This window comes from Lathamus discolor, chromosome 3 (genome assembly GCF_037157495.1).
Source record: "Lathamus discolor isolate bLatDis1 chromosome 3, bLatDis1.hap1, whole genome shotgun sequence".
NCBI lineage: Eukaryota > Metazoa > Chordata > Aves > Psittaciformes > Psittacidae > Lathamus > Lathamus discolor.
Genome location: NC_088886.1, coordinates 66116422 through 66136540, shown reverse-complemented (window position 1 = coordinate 66136540; position 20119 = coordinate 66116422). Strand labels below are relative to the sequence as shown.

At 43.2% G+C, this 20119-nt stretch overlaps 1 protein-coding gene across 6 annotated transcripts in view; it reads left to right on the top strand.

Moving 5' to 3' along the window:
* The window catches only part of AGAP1 (ArfGAP with GTPase domain, ankyrin repeat and PH domain 1), a 327080-nt gene that overhangs the window by 145553 nt on the left and 161408 nt on the right, over positions 1–20119 (top strand). For all 6 annotated transcript variants that reach the window (XM_065669649.1, XM_065669647.1, XM_065669648.1 and 3 more), the window contains exons 8-9: positions 5947–6102; positions 10890–10982. In XM_065669649.1, the coding sequence (XP_065525721.1) occupies positions 5947–6102; positions 10890–10982 (249 nt within the window). The remainder of the gene's footprint in view (positions 1–5946; positions 6103–10889; positions 10983–20119) is intronic.

Here is a 20119-nt window from a genome sequence, read left to right as displayed (position 1 = left end):
CAGACTGAAACAGGGGAAGTTCAGGTTGGGGGTAAGGCAGAAGCTCTTCCCTGTGAGGGTGCTGAAGCGCTGGCACAGGGTGCCCAGAGAAGCTGTGGCTGCCCCATCCCTGGCAGTGTTCAAGGCCAGGTTGGACACAGGGGCTTGGAGCGCCCTGCTCTAGTGGAAGGTGTCCGTGCCCGTGGCAGGGGTTGGAACTGGATGAGCTTTAAGGTCCCTTCAAGCACAAACCAGGCTGGGATTCTATTCTCTGATGTGGAGATTCCAGCTGGGAGTCCCCAGCTGTGTGAGCTTACTGGTGGACTGTGGTTTCAAAGGTAAAAATTAAATGGTTGTTTACCATTGACTTTAATTCCTTGAAAGCTATAGTCTGTGTGTATTTTCACACTTAGTGTCTTTCCTGGAACTCAGCTCTTTGTTCTGCTGTAAGAAGGGATTGAAATGGCACCATGTTTCCGTGTCTGCCTATACCCCTGTATTCCACCATGACAGAGAGGGATCTTAGTCACCACACTGATACTACCCGAGTAGTGAGTGCTGCTGTGTAAAGTCACCTGCAAAGTCATCATGCATGTGGACTGCAAAGAAATACATTTGCTGGTCAGCAGTGTCACTCTCTTGGGAGATCTGCATTATACCTGAGAAAGGTACAGAACTCAACGTACAGTTCACTAACCGGTGCTAGCACACCAGCTTGCTCACTCCTCCCTGCTGCAGGTATGTGAAGATGCATTATTTATGCTAGCACCATGCCTCCATAAAGTTTTTACTACACCATGATCGTCTAAATATGTAAATTAAACTATTAAAAGCAATGTGCAGTCAGCTTAATCATCCATTATTTTACTGTATATGAGACCTGATTATGGGTAAACACTAAATGGTAGGGTACAATTATCTTATTTATAGTGGGGGTCATTTGGGATGGAATATTCTGGTGTGATATTTTGTGCACTTGAATATAGAAGGGACTATATTGCTTAAGCAGCTTTTCCTTCTTTTTCGTGTAATTGCAAAATACAGACTAAAGGAGACATGAAAACAGTATTTGCATTATTGTTTAATAGTGCAAACAATTACACCCTTGCAACACACACCACAAACCTCTTGTATTTATACATCTATTTCTAAGTAATCTCTTAACATTTATTTAAAGTAAGCATATATATATGTATTCCCCTTCATTCATGTGCAATACACAAGTGTATCTGGAAGTGCATTCTCCAGGACTCCAGTGGTAACATTCAGTGCATCTGTTGGTGTACTACTTCTTCCTTTCTTCATCTTCACAGGACCACAGTAAGGTGCCTGTGTTAGTTTTGTTAAGCCTATTGATTCCTTGTTCTTTCTAAGGCCTCTGAAACTTAACACTCAGACTTAATCTTCTCTTAGGTTTTCCAGTTTATAACTCAGTTGTGCCACTGTGTTATTGCAGCCTGTTGTCACATCATTGGCTAATTATATGTTCTTAGTGGTTTCATTGAGATGACTTGCATGTGCCAGCTTAGTTTGTCTTCAGAAGTTGTCTTCACATTCTCTTGGTGCTTTTTGGTCTGCCTGCTTTCCTCTACCTTGTTGTTAGAATGACAGAATCCCAGCTTGGTTTGGGTTGGAAGGGACCTTAAAGCTCATCTAGTTCCAACCCCTGCCATGGGGGTTAATGCTTTAATGCTTTCATTGGCAGTGACTGCCTTTGAGGTAGCTGCATTGAATGGACCTGCTTGGTTAAGTTATGCCAGGTTGATAGCTTCATCTGAGTTGCTCTTGTAACAGCATAGTCTGCTAAACTTGTGCTTGCTGCCATGACCTTGAGGGTTTTTAGCATCAATCTATGCAGCAGCAAAGTTAGAAGCCTGTATAGATACCTAAGTTATATACTTTCCTGTAACTGGAGTATTGGCCATGCACATAGGGTGTGTTCTAGTAATAGTATCTCCCTGAAATTAGAGGCCTGTGGGTGTGCTCAAGTTCACTGACCACCATCAGGCTCAGTATCTTCTAGAAGGAAGGAAGGAAGGACAAGGTTGTACTGTGTATGTCCACAAGCCAAACAAGCTTGAGAATGGGCATGGTGCCTTAATGAGGATGGGACAATCTGTCACCCCAGAAAGCCAAACAGGGATGTATCTGTGTAAATGGTTGTACTGAGGCTAATAGTCTCCTTCCCTAGAGTCATTAGGTAGACCTCTGTTGTTAGTGTCATGGCTTTGGTTAAGCAGTGACTCAGAAATGGCCCTTTATGCTGACAACTCAGGTATGTCCAAATCTTGAGAGCAGCTCAATGGAAAGGTTTGTTTGAGCAGGTGACGTTAAGCTGTCTCGTGTCCCAGTGGGTATTTGAGTGCTTATTTCATTGCTTTCATTGCCACAAATTTGACCATGTCTACAGCCAGCAAATGGTTTTATGTTAGATTCGTGTTGGGTTACAGGTGCTATGAGGAAGAGTGTTCTTCACATGCACTGACTTGATATTTATGAACTGAGACAAACATTAATTTCTGTGACTTACAGTTATTGCCATGTGTCCTAAATCCTGTCCTTCATTCCAGTGAGCTTCTCATTAAGAGCTTGCATACCAATGGTAGGAACCTGATCCCTACAATCTAAACATGGCAAGGTCCTGAGACTTGGTGCAAGCAACCAACCTGACACAGACATCTCACTACCTTTTGTTTCCTTCAGCAGTGCATTAAGCTAAGATGTTACCAAGAATATCTTGTCTGGTTAATATTTGATATTGCTCTTGTTTGTGCAGGCTGTATCTTGGAAGTCATGTCTGAGCTCTTTCTTGTCAAACCCATTCTCTCCATGGAGGTGTTTCAGAGCAGCTACATGGGTTTTATACCTTTGCTAATTTTTGGCACCCTCAGTAGGAGTTGGAGCTTGTTGGGTATTGGAAGCCATGCTTTTATTCTGTGCCAACCATGAAGTTTTCCACTCGTAAATCTTTTCTTGAAATAGATCATACTTATTTTCCAGCCAGTGATTCGAAACAGCCTATTTTGAAATGTAAAAAAAAAAAGGTGGAAATCCAATGGAGTAAGTATGCTTGAAGAGAAACAACTACCCCTATTTGGCTTTGGGGACTAGAATGCCCAACCTGTATATGTTTTCCTTTAGGAGTTACTCGTTCCTGGAAAATAAATCACTTAAAAATCCAGGAGCAAGTGTCTCAAATCAAAAAGTCTAAAATGATGCTCTGAGATGATGAAAGATGAAAAACGTTCAATTTTTAGGGAATCCTGTATGTTCTCTGTCTGGGCAATAGGCACTTAGGCTAGAAATGTGTTCATTTTAGTTCAAGAAATAAAGCTCTTGGTGCATTATCGGCTGGATCGATATTGTGAAACAGAACAGAGCTGCACCCTCTTATTTTTCAACAGCTTGTGGTTTACATCCTGTCATCAATGTCCATCTGAATCTGATTACCTTGTTCCTCTCCTTGCTGTAGAACAGGCTTCTTCTAAGCGTTTTGGGGCTGTTGTGATCTTCCTTTTCTCCACCACCTTTATCACTTACTGTCACCTTCTCCTTGGGTGAGCCTTGCAGCTGCATAGTTTAATCTTCAGTGTGCTCCATGCTGTTTCCCATTAATGGATACTTCCTTAGATTTCCTTCTCCCTCATTTTTCCCACCCCAGTTTGGTTCAGTTATGGCAGAGTGGTCACTAAGTTCTCCCCATTCTAGTCTGAAAGCCATTCCTTGACACCAGTGTCTCTGGTCTCCTTTCCTAATGCTGTTTTACAGTAGATGACTTTCCAGATGTTCTCTTCCTGTCCCTTCTTTTGTGAGCCACCTTATTAAGGCTTTCACACCACCCTCCTCACCTCTGACATGGCCAGTGGTTTGGCTGTTTGAACTTCAGCAAGCATCTGGCAATCGCTTTGAGGCTCTCAGGTACATGTTCTGTCATAACCTTTTCATTCAAGAGTCTTCCCTGTGTTGGCTTGGAGAGGGAATCTCTGACTTCCACAGGCTCAGTGTGTCTTTGTGCAGGCCGTTCTATGTTAGGACACTAGAAATGAACTTTCGCCATCAAAAAGCTTATTTGCTGTGTTGTCAGCCCTTTTTTGTTGCATGGAAGTGAGCTGAGGAACAAGTTCTTGTTTACAGAGAAACAGTGACTTGCAGAAGTGGTGTTCCTGTATTTCCATCTGTAGTGGTTGGCCCTTCTCTCATACCTCTTCCTTTTATCCTTTACTTCTTGAATTTAGAAGTTAATAAAAAGGCAGTTTGGCAAAGCTGGAAGAATCAGAAGAGGACTTGAAATCATCAGAAGATATTTCAGCTGAACAAAGGGTTGTCTCTTACTTGACTCTCCTTCAGAGGTTTCATCTTGACTGCTTGCGACTTGAGATTCTGGTCCATACAACTGTTTGTATGGCAGCTTTGTGCATGTGTAGGACCAGTAGGTGCAGGAGCGATGATGAAGAGTAGGCATTGCAGTGATTTTCCTTTTTGTCAACTTTACCTGTGAAATTCCTACCTACAGCAATTAAAATGAGACCAAACAACAGGTGAAGTGTCATGAGAGAATCCACCTCAGGCTTCCTCAGGCTGGAAATACCCTCTTACCTTCTTTCCTCGCTTCTTTCAGGAAAGTTGACTGCTCTAAAAATGTTCTTTCACCCTTTTATGTCCATCACAGACCTTTATTCTCCTCCCCGATAACTTATGTGGGGGTTGTTGTCCAGACCCTTCACCCACTGCTGCTCTTCTGGTGAGCTTTTCTGGTGAGCGTGCAGAATTTTCCTCCTTTGCCCTGCACCAATCCCCCATCAGCATGTGCCTTATATCTGAGAATCATAGAACCACGGGCTGTTTTGGGTTGGAAGGGACCTTAAAGCTCCTCCAGTTCCAACCCCTGCCACGGGCAGGGACACCTTCCACTAGAGCAGGGTGCTCCAAGCCCCTGTGTCCAACCTGGCCTTGAGCACTGCCAGGGATGGGGCAGCCACAGCTTCTCTGGGCACCCTGTGCCAGCGCCTCAGCACCCTCACAGGGAAGAGCTTCTGCCTCATCTTCAACCTGCACTTCCCCTGTTTCAGTTTGAACCCATCACCCCTTGTTCTGTCACTACCTCTATATTCTCAAAGGGTATAGATACTTGTATCCATAAGGGAAAAAAACCCAAACCTCTTGTTTTGTCTTTCCAGACTACTTCCATGTTCTTTTTAATTACGTTTTTAGTACTCATTTATGTTAGGTGTAGTAATAATTAAATACAACAAAAAAGTTACTTTGTTCTTCATCTTTTGGTTCCCTTCCTGCTGTTAGTGACTTGCTACCTCAGTTCATTAATTGCTTTATGGGCTAAGTGTTTTATTTCTTTCAAGACTATGATGTAACTTGACAGTTTTGGCTACTTGGAATAAATTGGAATGTCTTCTATTAAAGTTGTGGATCTCTGTACCAATGATTCAGCATCTCAGAACTATGAGAACTCTGATAGTTCTTCAGAACTATCTCTCCCTGTAGTAACCATTTTACAACATTGAATCACCTTCAGTGAACTGATGTCTCCGGATTAGGATCAAGTCCAGCTATGCAGTTCTATGGCACTAAATACTTTTTTTCTTAGGTTTGAAGCAGAATTTGGGATTCTAAAGTAAAAAAAAACAGAATTTACAGACTTTCCCCAGTGTTTTGCTTACTCATAGACAAATACACCAAATGAAAGGGTTTCTATCCAGCTAGGTTATATTGTGTTGAATGAAACTATACATTCCATAGCAACAGACTAGCTCTGTTTTCAAAACATAATGGCAAGGAAAATATTGAAAGGGCTTAGAATAGACGTGTGGAAGGTGGCAGTAGGGCATTCCCGCTGTGCTTCTGAGCCTAGGCTGCTGTTCTTGTGTATCAGGACTAAGTGAGATACAGCTGGGGATTGTAATTTCTTGAAAGCAGTGTATCACTGTTTAAAACTGACTTTAATCCTTGCAGACCAGTAATGGAGGAGGGAGTTTAAGTGATTATTCCTCCTCTGTCCCATCAACTCCAAGCACCAGCCAGAAGGAGCTACGGATTGATGTTCCTCCCACTGCCAACACACCAACTCCTGTCCGTAAACAGTCCAAGCGCCGGTCCAACCTCTTCACGGTGAGTGAGCCAAGGAAGAGACTCTTGCTGTATTATGCATAGTGCCCTGTGGTGGTGGCCTGAACTTCAGCCCTGTGGAGTTGAGGCGGTCTAATCCAGGCAGGAATGTTGGGATGGGTTTGTAGGCTCAAAAGCATCTTAGAATTACCAGGGAGTGGTTCTGTTTGAGGACTTGAACAGAAGCTAAATGAAATCAAGTTATCCTACTGGCAATTGCAGTAAAACAAGTGAATCCACGGTTGAGTCCTGAAGCATTTGTCCGACTTTAATTCTCAGACCTGTCTAGATTGCCTGTATTGGCAGTAATCAAAGACCTCTGCTCCCCAGTCCTGCCCTTAGACTGCATAATACTGCTAACGCAGGTCTCCTGTGTTTGCAGAGAAGTCTCCAGGTTTACCATGGGAATACCATGCTGTTCCACTAAATAACTACCCTGTGCTATTTTTAGTACTCTACAGTGTCAACTCACTTTTATTTTCCAGGTTTAAGAGAGATGATGAAGATCTTTTTCTTCCCAAACCATCTGGGTTTTGCTTCATTGAGAGGCAGAAAAATGTACTAAATAAGAAGCTTGACTGGCCCATTATGATAGGCCTTCATTATGCATAAAGAGTTTGGGAGATGATAATGAAGCCTTGAGTGATGATTTCCTCAGTTTAGAGTCTTGCTGAATGTCTTGGGGTTGTATCACGTGTGTAATTGGGGTTTTGTATGCAGGTTTTTGACACTTCATATGTTTTATAGCAAACACAGAATCCCTGTGGGCTCACATGATATCCTGTGGTGATTGTAGCTACGTGTTGGTTGCGTTCAGAAAGTCACGGCCTCCCTGCCATCATAAAGAATTTATGGGTTTGCATTCCAAAGGGGATGTCTTGTTTGCTTCCCAAAGCTGGTTTGCTCCTTGGGTTGTATCCAGGGAACCACAGACAAAACCAGGAAAACCATTTCCTCGTGTTCTAAACAAAATCTGACCTCTCGGCCTTCAGCAGGGAGAAAGTTTTGTCCTCATTTTGGAGTGCTGAGTGACACAGCACGGGTTCCAGTGATCCCATTTAATGTGTCCATCCCCACAGTGGTATTTTGATTTCAAAGAAGATCTTTTAAACTCCTACAAAAGAATGCAAACCACACGTTTGTCTCTAGGTGCAAATGTCTAGATGTCAATAAAAGAGAGAAAAATGAGCAGTGGGTGGAAAAGTATCCCGTTTTCATGCTAGTATTTTACAGCAGTCGTATGGATTTCTTGCTGGCGGTGAGAGCACTCACTGCTGACGGGGCATACTCAGAAGTTACCAACCCCACTAGATGTCAGTGTCAGCCCAGAAACTGCCAGCAGAGTCCTGCCTCTGGAAATCCAGCCGAGATGCTCCAGCATCCAGCAAAAGCATTCACTGACAGAGCCTGGTCTGAAGGATGCGTAAAATGCTCTAAGGGCTGTGTGCATGTTGTTGACCTTTGGGAAACAGGGGATGTTTTATATCGGAGTAAGTGTAAATTTGGGAAAGTGAATGGAGAAAATACATACCCATCTCCAGCAAAGGTCTGAGAAGATGAACTCGGCTGCATTTGCTATAATCAAATAGACCAGAGCTCTGCTTTCTGATAATTAATAATGCAGTGAGAAACAAATTTACTACAATGGGAGGATGTTGGTCTCATAACCAGGGGGAAATTGGGGGGAAACAAGTCCTATGGAAAAAGAAAATAATTTGACTCTTCAGAATTAGTCCTGTCTTTAAGACCTGGGCATATTGAATGCTGTGTAATGCCTTGCCCTGTAATCCGCGTCCTGTTGTGTTTAACAGTGACCCTGCTGTACCCCAGGTTTCATGCCATATCAGACAAGTTCTAACCTGGAATGCTTTAATTGAATAAAGAGATGACCAGCATTTTCTGTCTAGCTATGAACAGAGTGTGTCATCAAAATATTTTAGTGTTTAGCTCTGGGTTTCTTGCTGTGCTTCTTTCATAGCCTGTTACTTGCGCCTTTATCACTTCCAGAAGCAAATCTATTTCTGTTTAATTGCAAATTAGCCTTTGTGATCTAGCATAGGTAATAGCTTTAGTTTCCTACATGAAGATCTTTTAGTGTTGGAAGAAAATTGGCTTAAGGAGAAAACAGATCCGATTGTTTTTAAATTGGTTACAGCTTTGGAGTGGGAATAGGCTCGAGAATATGCAGCATGTTCATGTTTAAGTGCATTAAATGCCTTATCTGATCTTTCTGACTTTGAATATCAATATCTGCTGTAAAGCTATTGATGCAATAGCTGACTTTGTAGTTAGGCGCTAAAATAGATCGTATATTAACAGAAGGGTGAGTGTCCTTTGTTTAGTGCAGTGTAGTAACAGGAACCACTAAATAATAGCACAGGGGAGAGGTACATGAGGTCCACTTCAGCACAGAACTGATTGTAACTCTGAACAATCCAGTGTGGGATGAATGAACTTGTGGTACAGTTTAGCACATCTCCTTTCCCATATTCAGTGTTATCTGTGTTACATCAGTATGAAATGTAAGCATGACTTGGAAAGAAGTTCAGATGAACTCGATCTCAGTTTCTACTGGTAGAGATCAGTTTCCTCACCTCAGGGGCTCTCAGGACTGGATTCTGTATCCTTCTGGGACTAAATCTTGTTTCCCAGCCATAAATTGGGTAAGGTTCTATGTTTTCAGTCTGTGTATGCCTTCTAGTGCAAAGGGGAAATCAGACAAATTATGTTGATGCAGGTGTTTGGATTTTTTTGGGCTTGTTTGCTTGAATGAAGTTTTAAATAAAACTACTTCGTATATAGGTGTGACATCAGAAAAAGTCCTAGCAAATGTTGTGCAGTATGGTTTACACTCTATTTTATTATATGCCATTGAATGTAAGGTGCATTGTATGTGCCATAGGTATAAAAGCATAAAAGATCAGAACGTATCTCTATTTAAGTGCGCAATTTATCTTTGTAAATAGTGGAACCAGCTAAGATTCTCCCCTTGAAAATATTGTGTGTTCTGTGACTGTAGGCAGCTAGAATAGAACTTGCCTAACAGAAATGGCTACATTTCTTTACTTTTGGCATTTGACAGTGTTTTGCACATAGGTATTTCCCTTCTGTGTGCAATGGCTTATTCCCAGATGCAGTTACTTGTATGGAATGGAAGATATGATGATTTCAACTAAACATGAAGAAGAGTGCGGGAATCTTGAGTTTGCTTTTCAGAGGCAGGATCCTTCCTTGTAAAAAGCCAAATAGTAAAAGAGAAACATTCAGGTTGACAACTTCCCTCCCAGGGATTTGGTACCTTCAGTGAGTTCCTTTAAGATGTCACTGACGGGTGCTTTGCGCCACTGGAGCATTGTTTTGCCTCGTATTATTGGGAAGTGGCACTTTCAGATTCAGAAATGTGGCTTGAAGGACGAGGAACAATAGTTATCCTGAACAGTGGATTTCACCCCTCCCACTTGTTTTGCTTTCTTTCATTTATTCTTTGTTTAATTCCCCGGCACATCATTCCATAGCCCCGAACCATAGTAACTACTGATAGGAGCCTGTTCCCGGTGGAGCGGGGAAAGCAGCACAGGATCCCTGCTGGGTAAATGTGTTGCTTAGAATGGTGCTTCTTAAAGTCCTCCTTCATGGGTTTTCTCCCTCCCCTTCCCTCCTCTTGTGCCCAAAGGCAACTGCTTTGGGGATTTCTTTTCTTCCTTCCACTCCTTCGTATAATATGGAAAACGAGTGTTAGTTATTCCCAATCCTCACTGTTCTCCCGACTTCAGTGTCTTTTAAACCTCTCTTTCCACTGAATATGAAAAGCGGGATCTTGTGTCTCCCTGGTTTTCATTAACTTCCCATTGTGGCACTGGACACCACAAATGTATTCCTTTCATATATCATCTCTGATTTGAAAAGCACATGAAAATGTTTTCCCATTTTCAATATTGTGTGAGTAATGTTCCTATTGAAAAGTAATGGAGTGAAGTTGTCACTTGTCAGTTCAGTTATTAAAGAGGATGACTCTCGGGTCTTCTTTTTGTAATAAAATAAATCTGTCAAAATCATTATGCTTGGGCGTTCTTTCACAATATCAGACTGGAATCTGAATCACACCTTAACATTCCCAGCTAACTTTATGGATGAAGTAAGCACCGTGACCTTATTCCTAGGGCAATTCTAGCGTTATACATAGCCAAGGTGAGGCAATTCAAGTTTTCAACACTGGTTACATTTTCTTCATGCTGATTTTTCTTCATTGTGTTCAGATAACTTTATCAGCATCAGTCTCTCCCTTTTCTTGCAATTCCAACTTTCTAAGCATCCAAATGCAGACAAAAATAACAAGTCAAAGTCACTAGGATCAAAACCAGCATCATAAAATCACATTGCTAAGTCGTCGATAACATTTCTAAACCCCACATAGATGCAAGTTAAATGTATGCATGTATGTATCACCCTTTTTAATGAGAATCTGGAACCTTCGCTCCTATTGGAGCTGTGATTGGAAACTTCAGAAACATGTCCTCTGATCTGCTGGATCTTCAGGCAGTGAGAACTGCTTAAACCCAAATGCCATTTCAAACTAGCACGTGGTTGGACATGCTGGGCAGGTTTCAGCACTGGGGTTTTAGGAAGGTTGCGTACTTCCGTAGATTCTAACTCATGGCTTTTGGGACTGTATTTATGTGTCAATATACTTCTGGTTTTAATTGCTTGAAGGAGAAAAAAGGGGGTGGGGGGAAGTCTTCTCTATGAAGTGCTACATTTAATGGAGCAAAAACTTTCTTTTTGCTCTACAGTCTCGGAAAGGGAGTGACCCAGACAAAGAGAAGAAGGTCCTGGAGAGCAGAACAGATAGCATTGGAAGCGGTCGAGCAATCCCAATTAAACAGGTAATGCCGAAATACTTCTTTTTTTATTTCCTCTTTATTTTTTTTCCCCCTGCTTTCCATAGTTGGAGACACACCTCGGGTCTTAAACACTCTGATGGCGGCCCATGCGCCAAGACGTGTTTGATGTGCTCCGGTGATGAATGTGGAAGTCACTCACTTGACATCAATTAGGAGAGGTTCCTATGTGTATTAAAATAGGATCATTAGAATAAGAAGAGGGAAAATGTGACAACAGGCCTAATGAAGTGCAGTCTGCCGGCCTGCATATGGAGCGGGTTTCTAGGCTGTGCTGGCTTCAAAGCGGCCTTTGTAGAGGGGGCTTTGATTGGGCCGTGTGCTGCCAGTCGGCAGGGTAAATCAGATCGCTCTACAAGAGCCCCTTGTGATCGCAGAAATAGCCTGATGTGGCCCTAATTTGCTACTGCAGACGGACATCTGAACACAGTTTCAGGCTGGTTTGTAACAACGAGGCAATTAGTTGTGATAATCAGAGCCGGTGTGTCAGCTGTGCGCTCTTGTTTGTAATTTGCTAATGAAGGAATTGTAACTTTGATTAGGTTCAGTTTCATTTAGACCTTATTATATAAGAGAACGTTTACAGCTGTAATGTGTGGCCTTAATTAAACTTCCTCATTACACAACCGGACTTGAATTCAAGGATTTGTTTTGGTCTGGTTTACTAGCCTGGATGCACTTTCATTAGCCCGGAAACTCAATGCTAAATTGGAGTTGTGAACACTCCTTTGAAAGGCAAAAGCAATGCCGGCATCTGACATGAAGGATTGGGGTGAATGAGATAATTTTCTTTCTCAAATCAGATTACACTGAAATCACAGGGTTTAAAACACCACACTAAGCATTTGTATAGGGTGCTTCACAAACAGCTTCTGGGACAGTGTTTGCAAGGGTTTACTTTCATGTGAGTTACTTTGCTGGAGACAGCAAAAGTGCTGAGGGATGGGAGCTTATTTTCTTCTCACGTGGTTGTTTCCTGTTTCTTTTGGTGGCTTTCTTACCGTTCAGAGGGTCACTTGCCTCTTCAGTCCATGCTTCATCTTACCTTCAAGCGCTCGGTCTCCTATTTGGGGGTGGGTTTGTGTGTTTTGGGGTTTTATTTCTTTTGGAGGGTGAGGGAGAGACCTGTTTGCAGTGATTTTTTTCCTTATTAAAGGCAGTTATAAAGACCTTTAGGGACCATCAGGCAGCAGAAGTGCTGTCATGCCTCTGAATCTCTAGTAGGCAAATTTTAATCAGACAGACTGCAATTGAGCAGAGCAGTTTGAAAGCAGAGCAGCTCAGTATTTGGCTCTGCGTTCAGGGGAGGAGATTCCAGGCGTTTAAAACAGGCTACAGTTTTTTTCCTCCAGCTTTTGTATGGTATGAGATGGGTTAGACCGGCTGGAACTCTTTTGGGTAATGGTAATTAAACAAAAGTGTCTGTGAATGCAGCTGAGAATGAAAAACTAAGGATTACACTTGTCAATATTTATTCAAGGCATCCATGCTGTTCTATTCTGAAATGCTGCTGTATGAAATTAATCTGATTAAACATGCACTTGGTGGAAGAGCATTGTAAGAGAAGCGTTTTAAGTGTGATTGCACTATTCCACGCTGTAATGAAACACCCCTTCCAGTCTCTTGAATGTCTGTATTGAAGAATTCCCCCTGCAACCCCTACTTGGTGGACTTCTTGTTATTATTCCCAATTATGGTGATTGCATTTTGTCATTTACAAGGAATTAGCAGCAAATATTTGAACAGGTCTGAGGCCAGAAGATACATCCTATTCGTCAAGACTTAGTAGGTGCTAGAAGAGGGGAGGGTGCATGGTACACAGTGCTGTAACATGGCTGCTCCCAGTGGTGTTTCACATCGTACTTGTACGTCAAGAGAAAGGATTTTGGAGTTAACAGGTTTTTCTGCTTTGCGGACAGTCTTCAGGGAGACCTTAGAGCAGCCTCCCAGTACGTAAAGGGGCTGCAGGAAACCTGGAGAGAGGCTTCGGACAAGGGCCTGTAGGGACAGGACAAGGAGAACGGCTTTAACCAGCCAGAGGGGAGGTTGGGATGAGCTCTTTTATGCATTAACTGTGAAAAGGAACTTTTTTGACCTAAAAACTGTAAGATGTCATGTTGCTCTGCTTCTTCCAGTGAGAAGCCCCTTCCATCATGAGATGTTTCTGTGACAGATGGCCAGGGAGTCACAGAATTGCCAGATTGGAAAAGACCTTTAAGATACCAAGTCCAATTGTAAACCTACAACTTGCGCAGTCCACCACCAAACTGTCCCCATAAGTGCACATCTACACCTCTTTTAAATACATCCAGGGACGGTGACTCCACCACTGCCTTGGGCACCCTGTGCCAGCGCCTGAGCACCCTCACAGGGAAGAGCTTATGCCTAAGAGCTCATCTCAGTCTCCCCTCTGGCAGCTTGAAGTCATTAAACAATTGGCCATTCAGCTTAAATCACATTAATACTTTAGAGATTCTAACTCTAACCCGAACTTCCCCTGTTTCAGTTTGCACCTATCACCCCTTGTCCTATCGCTACAGCCCCTGATGAAGAGCCCCTCTCCAGCATCGTGATACCATTAAATGATACTTCCTTTTGATCTTTCTGTCAGCACGCTTTCCAGTGTTTGTTCTCCTGTTAGCCTGGAAGTCACTTCGCTGCCCTGCCCCTTGCTACTGGAGTGCTCACTCTTCTATTATGTCTTTGGGACATCTTCATAAGCATGGAGTGTTGAGGCCTGTTTACTCTCCGCTGTGTCAGTGCATTGTTTTATTCTCTGTGGGTTCTCACTCCATGTGCCTGCCAGCAATACTTCATAAGGGCTGCTGTCAAGGGAGTGCTTCTGGTGCAGGGCAGAAGTCCAAGCTCATACTTGTAGATAAGTGCTTCGGTTGTGTTGGTTGAACTTCTAAGCAGATTTACACTGCCTCGTCTCACCTCCCCTGAGAAAAACCCCAAACAAACCATAAGTGATGATTGAAGCTCAAATACAGTGGATTTTGTGTCCTAAGCTGAAAACCGTGTTGCTACAAAACAGCAAATAGCAACCCAAACCACTCTGTGATATGGCGAAAGAGGGAAAACTGTGAAATGGCTTATTTCCTTCCAAGGACACAACTTGCTCCTTCAGAGCTATATCCATAATGCAAAGCAATCTGCTCAAAGAGTTAATGTTTGAAATGTTAAAAAACACTTTTCACTGCAGTGCTAAATAGGTTTTATTGGGCTAAGCTGCATAAAACTGTTCTAACAAAGCCTGCTCCCAGCAGAAACCCAAAATGTAGACAGGGAAAATCAGGAATGTTTTCAAAATCCAGCTGTTAACTGCTGCCAAAATACCGTTAAGGTGAGTGGGATTTTGGGAAGGGCAGTTTTCCAGGGAGGTGCAAACACCTTCCGCATGCCCAGTGGGGTCAGCACACCTTAAAATCACAGAACCATGGAATGGTTTGTGTTTGAAGGGACCTTAAAGCTCATCCAGTTCCAACCCCCTGCCACGGGCAGGGTCACCTTCCACTAGAGCAAGTTGCTCCAAGCCCCTTTGTCCAACCCAGCCTTGAACACTGCCAGGGATGGGGCAGCCACAGCTTCTCCTGGGCACCCTGTGCCAGCGCCTCAGCACCCTCACAGGGAAGAGCTTCTAAGAGCTCATCTCAGTCTCCCCTGTTCTGGCAGGTTAAAGCCATTCCCCTTGTCCTGTCCCTGCAGGCCTTTGTCCAAAGCCCCTCTCCAGGTTTCTTGTAGGCTGACAGTGCTTTTAGCATCCTCTGAGGTCTACAAATGCCATAATCAAAGAAAAAGAAGTCTCACTTGCTGTTTAAATACCTTCTCCTGATCAAATAAAGACAGAAAATGTCTGGAGCAGTGTTAGCCCAATGTTAAAATCAACAGAAAGTTCTGTACGTCTGAGAAAGAGGTGCTTAAACTGAAACTCGTTAAGCTGTCTAGCATTGCTAATACCACTTAAAGCCAACTCCGGGTGAATGGCTTAGTCTGTTTGGAGTTTCCTCTGTTCAAAGCCACTTCCTCTGTCCAGGAAGACTTGCTCCTGGTAGCCTGAGTGAGCATTCTGCAGCACGGATTAGGCTGTAGGGTTTAGGGTGACATGGTTTCACGGATGAGGTTAGGGGTTGTAGCGGTTGGGGAAGATGACTTTGCTTGCTGCACTCTTGCCAAAGCTTTATCAGTAGGGCATATTCAAATGAAGAAAAGCACAACAAGAAAAATAAAAGCAAGAAGCTCGGCTCAGCGGTGAGGGGGCTTGTCATGTATTAATTTTTCATTGCTGTGGAGAATTGTACATACATAATCACTTGATTGCAGTGGGAGTTAGTGAGCTCCTATGGTGTCATTTGCATAAATCTTGTTAAGTCAATGGCAGTTAATGAAGTACAAATGAGCCTGGAGAAGGTGACATGCAAATCGTGGGTGGCAGATGGGAGGTCTGGGGTTGGGGTGGCAGCTGTGTGCTCTTTCTTTTATTATTTATTTTCTTCTCCTCTCCTCTCCCCATCCTCCCCCCATTAGAGTGTAAATAAATACGTAGGAGCCGGCCATGACTTTCAGCTTTCAGACCCTCTTCTATTTGCCATTTGCTCTCCATCACAGATGCTCATGTGATGTTATAGCCCAACTCTCTAACCTTGACTCTTCCTTTACCAATAAGTGGTCAAAATACATTGTGCCAGGTTGCCTCGGCCCTCCTTGTCTTATCCCGGGAGGTGCTGCACCTTTTGCGGCCCCAAATTCCTGCATACTTTCCGAACAGCTAACTGGATTGAAAAGAAATGTTCTCCTGGTTAATGTTAAGCTGATGGCTTAGTGAAAAACTTGCCTACCATGACTGGCAAAGGTGAACTTAAAATCCTTCTCCTTTCTCCATGTGCAAAGGGTTGTATTAATGGAGAAAGTGGAACGTCTTACTTAGGCTTTACATAACTTTTTTGTGTTCCAAGGCAACAACTGCACTGTCAGTTTTCCATCCTTTCCCAAGTGCTCCAGCCTTAGAAGAATAACTGAAGTAATTTGTCCAAAATTCAAGGAAGAGTCTTTTTTAGGCTGATTTGAAGATACCCTTCAGAAAGGCAGAATCCAAACTTTTTATTTCAGTAAGGTTTTTTGCTAGTGAACTCTTCATACGGTGACTGTGCACTGCTCTGTGGAAGGAATCTCTGGGAAACATGGAATTGCGTTATTTCTCCCTGATTTTTTTCCCAACCTACTCTCCCCTCCATGCTCCGAGATTGCATGGCCCTGAAACCAGAAAGGATTTCAATGTAGTTTATATCAAACTTTGCTTTTATTAGACCTGGTCTTAGCAGTCACTCCTGGTATATTTGTCTGCGAGAGGTTTTGCTAGAAAACTTGAGCAGCAGCCTTCTTGCAGCCTGACCGAATGAATGCCTTGCAGTGGCAGTCTGTGCTGTGGAGGGTGAGGAGAAGAGCTGTGAGGTGAGACGGGATCTTCTGGTACTGACCATTTCCCTTCCTTCCGTCAGCAAGTACAAGTTTAGACTATTCATTTGCACTTCTTCCCGTAGTTCTGATCACTGCATTTCCAGAGCTCATAGACTCATGGGATCCTAGAACGGTTTGAGTTGAAAGGGACCTTAAAGGTCATCTACCATAGGCAGGGACACCCTCCACTAGAGCAGCTTGCTCCAAGCCCCTGTGTCCAGCCTGGCCTTGAACACTGCCGGGGATGGGGCAGCCACAGCTTCTCTGGGCACCCTGTGCCAGTGCCTCAGCACCCTCATACTGAAGGATTTATTCCTAATGTCTAATCTAAGTCTTCCCTTTGTCAGCTTGAATCCATTCCCCTTGTCATGTCACTACATGCCCTTGTAAAAAGTCCCTCTCCAAGTTGTCTTGTTGCAACCTTTTAGCCCAAATAGTTGGGACTGTAACTATCAGTCTTCATTGCTCCATTTCCAAAAGAGGGGTTTTAAAGCTTAAGGTGGGTTTTAATGGGCTTTGCTCCATTGTCTGTCTGACCTTCTGTGTGCCTCATGCTCTGTGCTGCACAGCTTCCTTCTCTTCAGTTCCTTACCCATGGGGGTCAGACCTGCCTCTGCTTGACCAGTGCTGTTTTCCTTCCTAACCTTCTTGTCTTTTGTTAATCCTTAACTCCAGCTGGGTGTTTTTCTGCAGTGCCGATTACACATTTCTTTGTGGAATGGCACACAACGCTAGGTTATCTTGGCCCTTCCCGTTGAACCAGAAGGAACATCCTACCCGAAATGTATTTTCTCCTAAGATACCCAGGGCTGTCTGTACAGCTGTTAGAGTGCTGCAGCAAGTATGGCACTGTCTTGGAAATGGGTTTTGAGAAGTGATTGTCTGCCATGTCTAGTCAGTCAAATAGCTGTCCTCGGTCATCATCACTAGCAGAAGAGCACTGGAATGCTTCAGGCAAGTGTCAGAGCTGAGACCCACCATCATCATAAACAATACATGCTTTTTGCAGCAGGTTTCCTGAATATAAATGTTTATTTTGAGTCTGCAAAAAGAGGGAACAAATAGGCAACCATCGTAGCATCTATTCTCGCTTAATTCATCTGACTTGACAGGGTGAAAACAGATGATACAGGAAGAGCAGGACAGACTCATGGTGCTACAACTAGTACATTAGTAGGCTCTGTGACCCATTGCTGAGCACTGCGGCTTATCCTATGGCTTCTGGGCACAGGTTGCCCAGAGCAGTTTTGGCTGCCCTGTCCCTGTTAGTGTTCAGGGCCAGGTTGGATGGGGCTTTGAACAGCCTGCTCTAGTGGAAGGTACCTGGGGAAGGTTTACTGACAGAGAGCCCCAAACCACTGTGGTGCTGCTTCTGCTCTATGTTCCACACCAGAGCATTCACCAAAATGCTTCTACTTTGGTTTTTATTTATTGATGCTCGTGTGGGCTTCAAGATAGTTGTTTGTAAGCCAGTGTTGGTGTCTCCAGAGAGTAGCTTTCCAAAACTGAGTAATGATGTGATTTACAGGAACGGGCAGATGACATAGCTTTTATTTATCTCTATCTAGTGTAAGGTGTAATTTCTGCTGTCACACTTCTGCCTAATCACAGTAATCAGTATCCAGATCTGCTTGTACAAACACGAGGGTAGGGTTTTTAGCCAAATACTCTTAGTGCTGAAATCTTCTGTGTAATTCCTCTGCAAGTGTTTACAGTCAGAACATACATATTTTGCTGTGGTTTTAATTAGCTGATTACTAGTTATAAAATGTGTTGTACTCACTGTGCTTCTGTAAATTGTTAACTGGTAGCTACCAGTATAATTAAATATTCCAGAGCACTTGGCTGTGGTTGCATTGAACTGTGAAGAAATAATGTTATATAGCCAATCAAAAAGAGATACTTGTAAACTCATTTGAAGCGTCAGAGTGTGTTAGGACTATCATGGTGATGCTTATTGCAGGAGAAATTAAAGATACAGTTCTGTGCTAAGAGGCAATACAGAAATTAGTTCCTGAATTAGTTGTTAATTGATTTGGTAATTCCCTGGGGTCTGCATGCTCTTTTTTCCTGTTTCGTTGTTGCATTCAGTTAACAGTGACTATTCCCAGTGCACTTGAAATATTTTTTCCAATTAGATCAAATGTGCCCTTACATCAGAGGAATGGCAATAGCTCCATGCGCCTGTCTGGAATAATGTTTAATTTGACTGTGGAAGTTGGTTTTGTGTGTTTTTTCTGTGATTATATTCAGATGCCATCCCAAGAAAAGCAGCAGTCTTAAGTATTCAGAATAAAATGGCGTTAAAAAGTTCCTGGATTTAATTGGCTTTTTGCAGTTTCAGAAAGCTTACTCGAATTTATACCTTTCTGAGCAGCCTTCCAGTGCCTAAAGGGGCTACAGGAAACCTGGAGAGAGGCTTTGGACAAGGGCCTGTAGGGACAGGACAAGGGAAATGGCTTTAACCTGCCAGAACAGGGGAGACTGGGATGAGCTCTTAGGCAGAAGCTCTTCCCTGTGAGCATGCTGAGATGCTGGCACAGGGTGCCCAGAGAAGCTGGAGGACTGGAGCCTGCAGGAAGGAAATGAAGCAGCCTCTCCTGTGAAGCTTTGGAGAGCTTAATACACTTGGAGTGTTCCCATGCTGTTCTATGTGCTGGAGTGTTGCAAATCCTGGAGACCACATTGAAATCAAGTACAGAACCTATTGAAGAAGTGTCAAAATACTTTTGGGTGGAAGAGGAGGCAATGATCAAGAGCAATGTAGGTATAAAAGAGAACATCAGTAAGAAAGCCATAACATGATTTTAACAAATTTATTATACTTTTCCAGTGCTGAGATGATGTAATACATCAAGGTGACATGCAGAGATTGACAGTAATGAGGTCACTAAGGTTATCTTCACTGTTACCCATAGGTTAAGAACTGGCCCCTGACCAAAAGCCTTTACCTCCAGGTGCTTATGTCTAGACATGTCTTTAATAGTTGCATCTAGCAGATGCTTACAAGAGGCTATATTTTTATTTGAGCCATCTACAACTGCCCAGATAATTAAAAAAAAAAAAAAAAACAAACTATGGCATCACTCAGTGTCTTATTGAGGGCATGATTTTATAACTGAGAGTGGAAATTATAGAGTCTGAGACTGGTTTGGGTTGGAAGGAACCTTAAAACTTACTGGCTCTAACCCCCTGCCACGGGCAGGGACACCTTCCACTAGAGCAGGGTGCTCCAAGCCCCTGTGTCCAACCTGGCCTTGAACACTGCCAGGGATGGGGCAGCCACAGCTTCTCTGGGCACCCTGTGCCAGCGCCTCAGCACCCTCACAGGGAAGAGCTTCTGCCGAAGAGCTCATCTCAGTCTCTCTTCTTCCTGCTTAAAACCATTCGCATTGTCCTATCAATATATATATATGTATATCAATGTATCGAAATAATTGACCTTGAGTTATTTTTAATAGTTCAGATCTGCAGATGCCTTCATAGTTGTGATATCTTGTTGAGCAATAGTCGTTATAAAGAAGGTCACCACAAACTCCTCATGAGCAAGATGTGCTTTCCAAGCTGTTTGTAGTCTTTCTTGGTTTCAGTTTATGGGTATTGGTGCAAGACAAACATTTCCCGTATTTCAAGGGGCTGCTGTGGATTGGATGGGAGTCTTGTGC